This window comes from Protopterus annectens, chromosome 17.part0 (genome assembly GCF_019279795.1).
Source record: "Protopterus annectens isolate FY-2018-M chromosome 17.part0, PAN1.0, whole genome shotgun sequence".
In the NCBI taxonomy this organism is placed as follows: domain Eukaryota; kingdom Metazoa; phylum Chordata; order Ceratodontiformes; family Protopteridae; genus Protopterus; species Protopterus annectens.
The window spans coordinates 244,811,069-244,826,333 of record NC_056751.1 but is presented as its reverse complement, the minus strand read 5'-3'; the positions used below and the strand labels follow the sequence as shown (position 1 = coordinate 244,826,333).

Genomic DNA, 15,265 nt, shown 5'->3' with positions numbered 1-15,265 from the left:
TGTGGGTTCTGTCAGTGAGCCAGTTGGCAACCCATCTTGTGATGTAGGGATTTATACCTAGTTTAGTGAGTTTAGCTATAATTCCAGAATGGGGGATGGTGTTGAAAGCCTTGGCGAGGTCAAGATAGGCTGTGTGAACCACCTTACCCTCATCCACGGCTTTGGTGACTGCCTCAAAGAAGTCGATCAGGTTCAGGAGACATGATCTACTTTTCACAAACCCGAACTGGGTGGGATCCAGAGTTTGGAGGTTACCAATATTTTTGTTTATAAGTTCCATGATGATACGTTCCATGGCCTTGCAGACCAGGCTCGTCAGGCTAATAGGTCGATAGTTCCCAGATCAGTGGTGGCTCCCCCTTTGTGGAGTGGGATAACTGTTGCTGTGCTCCATTCAGTGGGCACAAAGCCTGATGCAAGGCTATTATTGAACATGGTGCTTTAGTGGGGAGTCAGTTCGTTCTGAAGTTTGTGTAAAACACAGCCTGGGATGTTGCCCGGTCCCATGGATGCTGTATTTTTGGCTTTAGAGAATGCAGCTTTTACCTGCATAGTTGTGATTACAGGGACTCAGCATTCTTAATATTTAATATTTTTCCTTTCAACATTGCCTAAATAATAAGACTGGTAAAGTGGGCTGAGAATGACTTGTGGTCTAACATAGCAGGGTGTAAAGCAATTCACCTAGGTTTTAGTACACTCAAGGTGGAATAATGATTAGCAGAACTGACCATATAAAAAGCAAAAAGGGAAAAGTACTTTGGTGTACCAGCAAAAAAAGAAATGAACCACCAGATACAGCAATAGAATACTTGACTCTGTCCTCAGGGGAACAAACTCCCTTTAAAGACCTGGACATACTCCAGCTGGAGTTTTTTCACTTTGGTGCCCATAGAGGGAATAAGGATATCAAGCTAGCTGAGAAGATACAAAGAAGGATTTCAAGGGCAATAAAGGGAAAGGAGGTCAGTGGGTATGAAGAGAGATTACAGGAGCTATGGCTTTTTTCACTTTAGGGTAGGTGAAAAAGGGAGATAAAAAAGATATGAGTCCACAAGTCACTTAAGGGATAGAATGGAAGTAAATAGCTCAAGAGGAAAGCTACAGTAGGGTGGAGGGGGTCATACTTGCCAGCCTAAGATGGCAAAGTTCAACCTCAACATTAGCAAGTACTGGAATGGATTTCCAAAGTGTGTAATAGACTGTATAACCATAGTCTTTTAATAAGGCCTATGATGGCAAATGGGTTAAGACAACAGGCATAAGAAAGGCAATTGAAAGATACTAGCTAAAAAATAGTGCAAACTAGATAAATAAACTGCCTTTTCTGTCAATACAGTTAATTAACGCAATACAACATGCATCATGACATGAACTACTGTTACAGTAATTTACTTTGTTTTCCAATAATATGTAACATTATACCATGACCCCCCATTAATATTCCAAAACGTGCATGCTGATTGGCCAGCGTGCACGTTGTAAATCGACTTATACTAATGGAAAAAGGTCCGGTCGCCCGGGCTTTTTCCATTAATATAAGTCTCTTTTAGAAAGTGTCTCGCTATGTTAAAAGAGTTTAGCATAGCGACACAGGTTTAAAAAAAGCAACGGAGATCTCCGTTGCTTTTTTTAAAGCTGTCTCGCTATGTTAAACTCCTTTAACATAGGGACAGTGTAAAAGCAACGGAGATCTTGCTTTCTCCGTTGCTTTTCTTAAACCTCGCTATGTTAAATGGGTTTAACATGGCGAGACAGTTTAAAATAAGCAACGGAGATCTCCGTTGCTTATTTTAAAGCTGTCTCGTTATGTTAAACCCATTTAACATAGCAAAATAGTAAAAAGCAACAGAGATCTTGCTTTCTCCATTGCTTTTGGCCACAGCTCTGATGTACTGCGTAGGCATGCACAGTACATCAGAACTGCCGCGGATACCAGACAGCTGCGGAAGGGCAGCAAAGAGGCATTATACAATGCCATTATTTAAGAAAAGTAATTATTTCTTTTCTTAAATAATGTCATAGTATAATAGCAATAACCCACTTCTGGGTGTGGGTAATGCGGGATTTATCCACGGCTGTCTAAATCCCGCATTACCCACACCCAGGCGTGGGTCATTGCTATAATATTGTTCTTTCAGTTTTCTTCTGGTATCATTTGGGAAATGAAAACATTTGTCATATAGAAAGAGAATTTCTATTTTTCCACCAATCACACACAAACACAAACTGACAGACACATGGAATCGCCATGCATTTGCATATTATCAAAGTTTTGATAAAATGTCTTCAGAAGCTACAGGTTCTGTAGAACTGAATAAACTCCTGTTAAACTAGAGTAGAAATGTAGGAAATGTTTTCATATCTGCAATTTCTGAAACAAAACCTTATTGCTGGATATTTGCACATGCACAGAAGAGCTTTGTCCAAAGAAAATAAGCAGACTTTAACACCAAAGATGCAAAATACACCGTATTTAGTTCACAAATTAAAGAATCATAGCCATCATTGTAAACATAGGAATATATTTTAAATGACCAATCTTTCAGTGGCATTGCATCTTTTATTAAGATCAAGAGTAGAAGAAGATATTAAACATTGTTGCTTTAATGTATAAAGTTACTAAACTATTATTTTCAACAGGAGCTAAATTCAAGTCAACACTGACAAGTCAGAAAATGTAATCTTATACTTACAGCAATGCAGTACTATTTGAAATAATCTCCTGTTACCAATTATGAATAGCATAGTAGAAAACTAATAAAAAAATTCACCACCCTGAGGTACATTAAAAAATGCAAAATACTATTTTCAATGCTTAGTAAAAATGTTCTGTGCCTTGCTTTATTATATGCAAAATTACTTTTCTTAAAAGAATCTTAAATTTTGACATTGTTTACTAAAAGTTCCATTCTCCTGAGTTTGCGTTTATTCTTTGGCATGGGTTTTTCATAAAGTCCATTTCTTATGAGATGTTCCTTGCTGTGGTGAATTTGGGCACCATGTTCAAGCTGAAATGAGCACAACGCCTTAAGAGGACGGAGTATAGTCTGTTGAATTAATGAAAACAAAAACTTTCATCTTTGTAGTTGTCGTATGCAAATTATGCAAATAAAACTGTAATTAATTATTATTTATCAGTTGTCAGATTTGTCAGTCAAATTTTAACCAAAATATTACACTTTAAAGCAGAGCTATCTAAAGTGTTGACCTTTAAGTGGACTCAAAATAATGCACATCTATTGATGTATACACTGGTGAATATTCATATACCCTTTACATACGGTGCAGGTAAGTATGTGGATTGTACAGTGGTCCTGCTGTGCACAGACACAATGTCACTGGTCAACATAAAGCAGTGCTAGCTACATTTGACAGCTGCAGTGCAAAAGCTCATCACTGGAGTGGGTAGGTAAGTATTCTTTTCTCTTAGGCTCTGCATTATTCAGTAAACCAGAGATACAAGGACTTGACCTCCAGCTGTATGCAAACAAATATTTGCAGCTATGCAGGCTCTGAAAACAATCTTTGATAAAAAGTGGAACATGTGATCCCATCTACATTAAAAAAACACAAGCCGTAGATCAGTGTGAAGGAGGCTGTGTGATCAGGACATTGTAGAGGATGGCATACCATACACATTTACTTCCATCCTACCAATATGCCATGCTATTTACACTGCTGGGGTAGGCAGGGTAATGCAACAGTTAAGCACTGCAGTACTAAGCTGTCCCAGCAATATAATAATGAACTGCTCAAACAGCTTTTACACATAGTCATGAATTTATGCTGCCATAGACCTTATAAAAGTGAATGATTCAGAGAAACATAATGCTTAAGCACCATATACAATATCTTAAGTGCCCTCCTCATGGTAAGTACAATAATGAAAATAAACTGACAAATGAAGAAAATAAAGAGTGAATTTTTAAGATGTGTACACATTATTTTATGAGGAAAATGGATTATCTCCTCACAACAGAAACTTACGCTCATAAATGTTCTGAGCTGAAAGAATGGTAGCTAAAATTAAAGTATCTTTCAAGAAAAATAAATTCATCTTGTTAGTAGTAACTTATACAAATGGGTAAATTACACTCTAAAATAAAAAAAAATAGGTCTTATTCCTGAGCAACCCTTCAGCTAAAGTTTTTGGCAAAGGATATTCCTCAGACAAATTACAGCTCACAAGACAGACCACCAATTTTCCTCTCTATTGGACTATGCAAAGGGAAAATGGCTGGCAGGTGAACCTTCAGCATAAAATACTACAGGCTTACAGTGGCATGGTAATGCACAGCTAAAATGCCCGAATGAATCACCAGTAACTCAAATTAAAACAGCTGGTTTAGTGCTGTAGGGATAAACAGATCATCATCATCTTCTTTCGGCTGTTCCTTTTAGGGGTCGCCACAGTGGATCATCTGTTTCCATTTCTTCCTGTCCTCTGCATCATGCTCTTTCACACCAACCGCCTGCATGTCCTCTCTTACCACATCCATAAACCTCATCTTAGGCCTTCCTCTTTTCCTCTTACCTGGCAGCTCCATCCTTAGCATCCTTTTCCCAATATACCCAGCATCCCTCTTCAGCACATGTCCAAACCAATGCAATCTCGCCTCTCTTGCTTTGTCTTCAAACTGTCCAACCTGAACTGACCCTCTAATATACTGATTCCTAATCCTGTCCATCCTAGTCACACCCAGCGCAAATCTTAACATCTTTAACTCTGCCACATCCAGCTCTGACTCCTGCCTTTTCAACAATGCTACCGTCTCCAACCCATATAACATAGCTGGTCTCACTACCCTCTTGTAGACCTTCCCTTTCACTCTTATTGGTACCCGTCTGTCACAAATCACTCCTGACACTCTTCTCCACCCATTCCACCCTGCCTGTACTCTCTTCTTCACCTCTCTTCCACGCTCACCGTTACTCTGAACTGTTGATCCCAAGTACTTAAACTCATCCACCTTTACCATCTCTACTCCCTGCATCCTCACCATTCCTCTACCCTCCCTCTCATTTACACACATATATTCTGTTTTAGCCCTGCTGACCTTCATTCCTCTTCTCTCTAAAGCATATCTCAACCTCTCCAGGGTATCCTCAACCTGGTCCCTACTCTCACTACATACCACAATGTCATCTGCAAACATCATAGTCCACGGGGCATCCTGTCTAATCTCATTTGTCAACCTGTCCATCACCACTGCAAATAAGAAAGGGCTCAGAGCTGATCCTTGATGTAAACCCACATCCACCTTAAACGTATATGTCACTCCCACCACAGTCCTCACCAATGTCACACTACCCTTGTACATATCCTGTACCACTCTTACATACTTCTTTGCCACTCCTGACTTCCTCATACAATACCACAACTCCTCTCTAGGCACCCTGTCATATGCTTTCTCTAAGTCCACAAAGACACAATGCAACTCCTTCTGACCGTCTCTGTATTTCTTCAACAACGCTCTCAGAGCAAATATTGCATCTGTAGTGCTCTTTACTGGCATGAAACCATACTGCTGATCACTAATCATCACCTCCCTTCTTAACCTAGCTTACACTACTCTTTCCCATAACTTCAAGCAGTGACTGATCAATGTTATCCCTCTGTAGTTACTGCAGCTCTGCACATCACCCTTATTCTTAAAGATAGGTACCAAAACACTTTTTCTCCACTCCTCAGGCATCCTCTGACTTTCCAAAATTTCATTAAACAATCTGGTTAAAAATTCCACTGCCATTTCTCCTAAGCACCTTCATGCTTCCACTGGTATGTCATCTGGGCCAACAGCCTTTCCATTCTTCATCCTCTTCATAGCTGTCCTTACTTCCTCCTTGCTAATCTGTTTCACTTCCTGATTTACTATCCCCACATCATCCAACCTTCTTTCTATCTCATTCTCTTCATTCATCAGCCCTTCAAAGTACTCTTTCCATCTACTCAACACACTCTCCTCACTTGTGAGTATGTTTCCCTCACGGTCCTTTATCACCCTTACCTGCTGCACATCTTTCCCAGCTCTGTCCCTCTGTCTAGCCAATCGGTACAGGTCCTTTTCTCCCTCCTTAGTGTCCAATCTCTCATACAACTCTCTATATGCCTTATCCTTAGCCTTCGCCACCTCTCTCTTTGCCATGCGCCTCATCTCCTTATACTCATGTCTACTTTCTTCATCTCTTTGACAATCCCACTTCTTCTTTGCCAGCCTCTTCCTCTGTATACTCTCCTGTACTTCCTCATTTCACCACCATGTCTCCCTGTCCTCCTTCCTCTGTCCAGATGTCACACCAAGCACCTTCCTAGTAGTCTCCCTTACTAGCTCTGCTGTAGTTACCCAGCTATTCGGTAACTCTTCATTGCCTCCCAGTGCCTGTCTTAACTCTTCCCTGAACTCCACCTCACAATCACCCTTTTTTAACTTCCACCATTTAATCCTTGGCACTGCTTTCACTCTCCTCCTCTGCTTCTTGATCACCAACATCTTCCTGCAGACCACCATTCTATGCTGCTTAACTACACTTTCCCCAGTCACCACTTTACAGTCTCCAGTCTCCTTCAGACTGGCCCTCCTACATAAGATATAATCCACCTGTGTGCATCTTCCTCCACTCTTGTATGTCACCCTATGCTCCTCCCTCTTCTTAAAATATGTATTCACCACAACCATGTCCATCCTTTTCGCAAAATACACAATCATCTGACCTTCTGCATTCCTCTCCTTAACACCATTCCTACCCATCACTTCCTCATCCCCTCTGTTCACTTCACCAACATGCCCATTGAAGTCCGCTCCAATCACTAGTCTCTCACCCTTGGGTACACTCAACACCACTTCATCCAACTCACTCCAAAATTTTTCTTTCTCATCCATCGCACACCCAACTTGTGGAGCATATGCACTAACAACATTCATCATTACACTATCAATTTCAAGCTTCATAAACATCATTCTATCAGACACTCTCTTCACCTCCAAAACACTCTTGGCATACTGTTCCATTAGGATAACCCCTACCCTATTTCTTCTGCCATCCACACCATGATAGAACAATTTGAACCCGCCTCCTATACACTTGGTCTTACTTCCCTCTTGCACGCACAATATATCAACCTTCCTTCTCTCCATCATATCAGCTAGCTCTCTCCCTATACCAGTCATACTGCCAACATTCAAAGTTCCTACCCTCAGTACTACACTCCTAACCTTCCTCCTCTCTTCCTGCCTTTGGGTATGCCTTCCCTCTCTTCTTCTTCTTCGGCCAACAGTAGCCCAATTTCTGCCAGCACCCTGTTGGCTAACAGTACTGGTGGCAGTCATTGTTAACCCGGGCCTCAACCGATCTGGTATGTAATTATGAAAAGTTCTCCGCATCAGTAATTTTTGGCAGAGGTTTTACGCCGGATGCCCTTCCTGACGCAACCCTCCCCATTTATCCGGGCTTGGGACCGGCACAAAGAAATGCACTGGCTTGTGCAACCCCAGTGGCTGGGTTGCTGTAGGGATAAACAGATGAGAGGCTGAATATAGTACAGTTTTGTAGCTACCATAAATGTAGATGTTCGAGTGCTAATACAGCTGCAGTCATAACAGATGTGTTTTCCTGCTGTCAGGCGGGTCCTCGGTCGGCCGAATTCCAAAGTCTAGGTCCGGCTTCGGTTGTCGTCGCTTCTTCCCTGACGTCAGTGCGACAGGGGTATAAAAGAACCAGCCGACGCCATTTTCTTCAGTTTTTCTTGCCCCAGATGTCAGGTGCCCCCAGAAGGAAGGCAAAACATAAATTTATGTAATAAAGCAAATGCAATATAATCAAAAAACAGTAGTTGCAAGCAAATACACCATAAAAGAATACCCCAATGAGGTTGTATGAGGAGGTGTTAGCCATAAGGCCTGTCCCAAGAGGGGAAGGAGGGAGGGAAACCTGGACTGCAGCTGTATTAGCACTCGAACATCTACATTTATGGTAGGTACAAAACTGTACTATGTTCATCGTGCATACAGCTGCAGTCATAACAGATGGGTAGAATCCCAAAGCTAATAAAGGGGTGGTAGGCACTAAGTGGAACTAGGTGGAGCCAGGATGCCCTGCAAGACTGCAGTGGCAAAGCCCGCTCTAGTTTTGGAGTATAATGGTAGGTGATAGTGCTTGGAGAAAGTATGTACAGAACTCCAAGTGGCTGCTTCTAAAATATCTTTGGTAGGAACCCCCCTGAGGAAAGCTGCAGAGGTAGCTGTGGCCCTTGTGGAGTGAGATCTGATGCCTGTAGGTACAGTTTTACCATGAAAAGAGTAACAAAAGCGTATGCAGTGGGCTATCCATTTTGAGATTGTCTGTTTGGAAATAGGCTTCCCTTGAGCACCTGTAGCATAGGACACAAAGAGTTGCTTTGATTTTCTGAAAGGCTTTGTTTTGTCTAAATAATAACGGAGCTGTCTGTGAATGTCCATGGAATGTAGTAGCCTCTCCCCTTTGTTTTGTGGATTAGGGTAAAAGGTAGGTAAGTGGATAGCCTGATTCAAGGCTACCCTGGATACTACCTTTGGCATAAATGAAGGATTGGTTCGTAAGGAAACTCTGTCCTGATGGAAAATGATGAAAGGCTGCACAGCCATGAGGGCTTGTAGTTCCGAAGCCCTGCGTGCTGAGGTGATAGCTAGAAGGAAGGCTGTTTTCCATGACAAATATTGCAGATCTGTTGAAGCAGCTGGCTCAAAAGGAGGCAGGGTTAGTTTTTCTAGAATGAAATTGAGGTCCCAAGCAGGTACTGGTTGCTTCCTTGGGGGTTTTATATTCTTAGCCCCTCTGAGGAACTGTCTTAAGAGAGGGTGAGAGAATAAAGGAGGATCAGTGTTGTATTCTGCAGAAATGGCTGAGGCATGGATTTTGATGGAGGAGAATGAAAGTCCACTGCTTAGCAGCTCGGCTAGGTACTGTAGTATTTGAGGTAAATTCAGTATTCCAGAATTCTGACCCTTTTTCTGATTCCAGACACAAAACTGTTTCCATTTTGCGGAGTAGGCTTTTCTAGTAGAAGGCCTTCTGGCCTCCAAAATGACATCCTGCACCTCCTTGGAGAATAGGGTCTGCTGTGAATTTAAGGAATCCTCCATGCGGCTAGATTGAGTGTCTTCAGCTGACTGTGAAGAGTTTTGAGGTTGTGCTGAGTCAGTAGAAGAGGCATTAGTGGTAGGATCCATGGTGGGGAATGTGTCAGGCTCCTCAGGAGTGGGTACCAGTGTTGTCTTGGCCAGTCTGGAGCAATGAGAATCATCTTTGGTCTGTCTGCTCTGGCTTTTAATAGAACTGTGGCCAGCAGTGGAAGAGGTGGAAAGGCATAAACCGTCATTGTTGTCCAACTGAAAGAGAGTGCGTCCATTTTCCAGGCCTTTGGATGAAAGGTCCTTGAACAGAATTTTGTCAATTGGTAATTTCTGTGGGTGGCAAAGAGATCTATATCTGGCCTTCCCCATGCTTGAATTATCATTGTAAAAATTTGAGAATGTAACTTCCATTCGTGTGGATCTGTCATATTTCTGCTCAGGTTGTCTGCCAGTGTGTTTTCCTTCCCTGGCAGGAATTGTGCTTGAAGTTGGATTTGCAATTCCAGAGCCGTGTTCCAAAGGGACACGGCTAGTCTGCACAGGAGATATGAATGAGTTCCTCCCTGTTTGTTTATGTACCACATCACTGTGGTGTTGTCTGTTCTTATCAATAGCTGTCCTGGATGCAGTAGGTCTTTGAAAGCCATAATAGCATTTATTACTGCGAGCATTTCCTTTTGATTGATGTGTAGGTGCTTTTCTTTTTGTGACCATTTGTCCTGAATGCACCGATCTGTCATGTGCGCCCCCCCCCAGGCATAGTCCGAGGCGTCTGTTGTGATGACTTGATTTGCTTGAGGCTTGCAGAATGGGAGACCTATGTTTCTTTGGCATGCTTGAGCCCACCACAGAAATTCCTTTTGAAGACATGGAATCAGTGGTATGATTGCTTCCAAACTGTGGCTGTGTTGAGACCATAAGTTTTTTAGGTACCTTTGAAGTTTCCTCATATGCAGCTTTGCACATGGGATTAGCAGGATGCAAGATGCCATGAATCTCAGAGCCTGCAGGATTTTCCTTTCAGTCAGCCTTGTGAAGGTTGCCAGTTTTCTGAAGTATTGAGTTAATTGCCCTTGTTTCTCTGGCGTGAGGTAGGCCATCTGGGTGTTTGTATCCAAGCTGGCACCCAGGAAAATTATTGTTTGAGAGGGTATTAGTCTTGACTTCTTTTTGTTGACTGTGTATCCCAGAGATTTCAACAACATTATTACAAACGCCAGGTGTTTCAGAAGAGTGTGTTTGCTGTCCGTTTGGATCAGGCAGTCGTCCAGATATGGGTATATTTGTATCCCTTGAAGTCTGCAGAAGGCAATTACTGATGCCAGGCATTTCGTGAACACTCTGGGTGCAGTAGATAAGCCAAAGGGCAATGCAGAGAATTGATAATGGGATGAACCTGCAAGAAATCTGAGGTATCTTCTGCAATCTTCTCTGATTGGGACATGAAGGTATGCCTCCTTGAGGTCCAATGTTACCAGCCAAGACTCCTTGCCCAGCATGGGAAGAAGCTGCTGTAATGTGAGCATCTTGAACTTTGATACGAGTAAATATGTGTTTAGGATGGATAGGTCCAAAGTAGGTCTCCAATCTTTGCCCTTCCTTGGTACCAGGAATAGTCTGGAATAAAAACCTTGACCCTGTTCTTGTGCAGGTACCTCTTGAATACCTTTCATGTCCATGAGATCTGAAATTTGTTTTTGTGCCTCTGCCCTTTGATTGTGTGGCAGGTTTGGCATTCCTCTCTTTTTTGGAAGGGTGTGAAAGTGGAATCTGTAGCCTCTGTCTATAATGTCCAGGATCCATTTGTCTTTTGTGACAATATGCCAATTTTTCGAAAATAATGCCAGTTTTCCACCTAAAGGTGCTGCCATTTGAGCCTTGCTTGGCATGCAAAGGGGAAAGTCATTGGGTCTGCTTTCTGAATGGCTGTGAACTATCCTCACCCCCTCTTGGTGTAGGTGTTTGCCATTGTCTGCCTCTAAATGATCCTTGAGATTGCCCTCTACCTCTCGGGCGCCTGTATCTACCTCTTTGAGGTCTGTCCGTGGCTGGAAAGGACCAATTTTTTGAAGGCCAATTTCTACTGAAACGTGGCAGTTGTACCTGTAGGAAATCTTTCACTGTTTGCATTGATTTTGCCTTTTCCTCCATTTTCTTTAATACCTCCTCAGCTTTAACACCAAACAATACATCTTTTTGAAGAGATGCATCTAGTAATTTAGCTTTGACATGATCTGGTAAGGTTTGCTCTTTCAGCCAAGCATGTCTACGTTTGACTGATCCTGTAACAGCAGCTCTACAAGAGGCCTCTAAAGCATCAAAACCACATTGCAAGGTATGTTTACCCACTTGCTCTGCATTATGCAACAAATCCTGCAACTCCTTCAAGTCTGGTTGTTCAGGTTGTGACATTTTGCTTTTCAACTGAGATAACAAAAACTGTTGATACTTTAACATATGGAACTGACAGTTTAATGCCCTCATGGTTAAAGTGGCCAAGGTGTATACCTTTTTCCCCCACCTTTCTAAAGCTTTGGAATCTCTCTCTGAAGGTAATGGATTTTTGGCAGTGGAGGCCATTTCCTTGGGACCCTGTGAAATAGTTTCTGGGTCAGCCGCATGGCTTTTGTATAGGAATTGGTGTGAATCAGGAACCCGGTAATACCTGTCAGGCTTGACTGGAGCTGGAGGTAAAGAATCTGGGTCAAGGCTGGCCTCTGAATACACATCATCTAGTATGTCTAAGACAGGAGGTATAACCAGAGGCCTGTGCTGAGGGAGCAAGAGGAAATCCCTGAGCCTTTTCTTGGAATCTGAGTACTCTTGGCCTTCCCAGTGGAAATGTTCCCTCAAGGTATGCAAAGTTTCCCCAAAAGAGTAATCCTCGGGGACAGATGGAATGGACTCCTCTGCATCAGAATCTTCGAAAGGGGAGTAAGAATGTTCCTGGTCCTCAGAATGTTCTGAAGTAATGGAGGCCTGGTCCGAGGAAGGGTATTCTTCCTCCACTCTGGGCCTTTTGTCAGAGGGGGGTTGAGAACCCCTGATAAGAGTAATCAAATCCTCAGCCATTTTGAGCATCTGCTTTTTAGGCATGGGGCCTTGAGAGGGGCCCTGTGGAGCTTGTCTTTTAGAATGCATGGCTGCTTTAGATTTAGTGTAAGCCTTAATGGAAAAAGAAGAAGAAGGCCTGAAAACACCTTGAGAGGTGGCAGGCCTGTCTGAACTCTGAGTTTCCCCGCCAAGAGTGACTTCGGTATCTGTAGTCGGGGTGTGGGCCAAAGAGCCTGCGACCTCGGGCACAGAAGACACCGCTAATGAAGTGTCATTGGTAGTCAGGGGCTGCGTAGGCGCCTCGCTGAGAACCGGAGCACCTGTAGTTGGCTTTAGCATGGTGTTGGTAGAAGTCGCGGACCTCGTATGTTGGTCCTTATCTTTACGTCGTTTACTCAAAATTGGAGTCGGAGTATCCGACGACATGTTGTAATTAAACATTTTGCCAAAATAGTGTTGGGCGTACTCCGCCCGACGCTTAATAGTGCGTATGTTGAATGTAGCACAAAAACGACAGGCCAAGACGTCGTGGTCTGGGTCTAAGCAAGGTATACAGAGGGAATGGAAATCCTTATACGGTATTTGCTTCCCACATAAAATGCAATTATTAACTTTGTCTGACATCGGTCTGAGGCAAGAAAAGTTTCCCCAACGGGGTACTTAGCTTTCAAGAAGTCTTCAGTTGAAAAATATTCGTAATCTCAGGAGCTGGCCGACCGGCACTTGCGAACTTCTCAGGGAAGAAGCGACGACAACCGACGCCAGACCTAGACTTTGGAATTCAGCCAACCGAGGACCCGCCTGACGGCAGGAAAACCCATCTGTTATGACTGCAGCTGTATGCACGATGAACATCTGGGTGACCGCCACTTCTTCTCCTTTACTGGAAGATGTGGGAATCTGCCACTTCAGAAGCATCATTCTGCAGAGATTAGGGAGTAAACTTTGCTATGAAATAGATGGCCTAAAGATATTTGTTGGCATCACAACACTGTCAGTTGGAGTCTGTGAATACGTGCATTCAGTGCATTACATAATACATGCCACATCTGTCAGCCCAAGCTGCACATGAGATATGAAGGAACAATTTAAAAACTACCCACAAAATTAAAGGATGCATTGTGCCTTACCAGCCTTCAACCCTCCTTATTCTCTAAACAGAATCACACATCATGCCAAAGCAACCACTGAAAGCAATGACCCCCTCCCCCCGGCCCCCACACATAGATATAAAGACACACAAACACGATAATAAGGGTTGGAACATGAGCAGTATGTGTGGGATGAACAAACAAGAGGTATGAAGAGGCATGGGTGAAAACATATCTTAAAAGTAATAAAGGTCCTGTTCTGAATGGAAAATAAGGTATCCAATGGCAAATACCATACGAGGAAAAAGACAAAAAAAAAATGTTGCCAGCTCTTAAGATAGGGGAGGGCAGATCTGCCTGGATCATATCATGGTTTGTAAAGCTCACTGTAATTAGCTCTTGATCCTGACTTGGACCCTTTGTTAAAAAGAAAGGCATGCACAAAGCTTCTTTCCAAAAGAATGGAAATGCTTCCAGAGTAAAATTTCTGTATCCTAGCAGAAAGTGGAAATCTTGAATCGTTAGGTATGCCAAACTATTTTTAGACTTGACACAAGAAGTTACTGGACCATTTTACTTGACTTTCCATTTATAACACTTTAACTAACTCAGAAAAGTCTGTCAGCATAAGAATGTAGGAAAACAGCAGCAATAATAGATAAGCAATCTTTGGGACCATAAGATGCCTACTTATGATACCATCCATTAGTAACTCAGTGCATCAGGTACAATACTTTTTTACTTTAGTCACACCATTGCCTTATATCAAATACAACTTGTGAGAGGATGTTACAGCACATGCAACTCTGTCCTAATTTCTGTGACAAAGATAAGCTACTGATAGTCTTTTAAGAGTGTATGCATGTTCTGTTGTCACATCTTCAACTCATTTGGAAATGTCTGTTGTTTCTCAGCTTTAGAGGTATTAGATAAGACTGTCCCCAACACTTCTGGCCCTCACTTTCAGAAAAAAATGCATTGGGGTTTCAACAACAGAAGCAAGGATCACCAATATGCTGTATAGTGATGACTGTTTCCTTTCAGGTGAGGGGGGGGGCGGTCCTTATCCTTCTAACTTTTTAAACATGTTCAGATCCTCCACCAGTCCAGTCATTCCTCTCATCATGCAGCCACATGTACCCTACAATACCACTAGGGGTTCCCTTTTTAGGAGGAATCATCTTTACAATGACATAGCCTTAAGTATGCCATAGGGGATACTGTCTAAGTTGCCCCTACTTGCCGCCCCCTGCTAACTGACTGATGTGGTGCTATGGCAAGCTCAGAGTAGATGCATGTTTATATACACCCACAGCTCTTGGCCACTGTATATCAGTTTCTGTCCTCTACACATATATATCTGTATAGCTGCAGCTACTCCCAGCTTTCTTTCAGGTGGCACTCCTTGATGGAAGGACCCTTTGGATGGCCAAGGCAGTACTGGCAACCATAATTCTCAACCAATCAGGGACAAATCTCAGGAGAATCAGGGAGAAATCCAGAAGTAACCAGGGACAATCAGGGACACTTTTAAAATATTAGTACTATTAACTTGAGGCACTGTCAGAGCAAGAATATGCGAATTAATATTCATTTTTGAAGAAAAAGAAGGGCAAAACTTCAATTATTGTCATTATTAAGTATAATTGACCACCTTTTCTCCAAAGGTAACCAATTTTAAGGAGGGGTTAAGAGGGACAGGACTAAAATTTGAGTCAAAATCAGGGACAGTTGAGAGGTATACTGGCGACTCATTCCTACTCCTCAGTCAGCTCCTCCAACACCAAACCCAGTTCGACAAATACAAATGACTGGGGAGCAGTTAGGGTAAAAATCTCTGTGCTACACAGTTGGTTTAGCTGATGATCATCTCAATCACCTACACAATGTCATTCTCAGTATCTTTTGGGATACAGTAACAATCTAGAACACTGCTTATAGCTGCAGGTGAACTTTCACAATGCAAAACATGGAGATCTTACCTCCCACAAGCACACACATACAACC

At 42.6% G+C, this 15,265-nt stretch overlaps 1 protein-coding gene across 2 annotated transcripts in view; it reads right to left on the bottom strand.

The window, feature by feature from the left end:
• Positions 1 to 2,508: 2,508 nt before the first annotated feature.
• The window catches only part of DTWD2 (DTW domain containing 2), a 1,229,961-nt gene continuing 1,217,204 nt past the window's right edge, over positions 2,509 to 15,265 (bottom strand). For both annotated transcript variants that reach the window (XM_044059647.1, XM_044059646.1), the window contains one exon: positions 2,509 to 3,050. In XM_044059647.1, the coding sequence (XP_043915582.1) occupies positions 2,880 to 3,050 (171 nt within the window). In that variant the 3' untranslated portion in view covers positions 2,509 to 2,879. The remainder of the gene's footprint in view (positions 3,051 to 15,265) is intronic.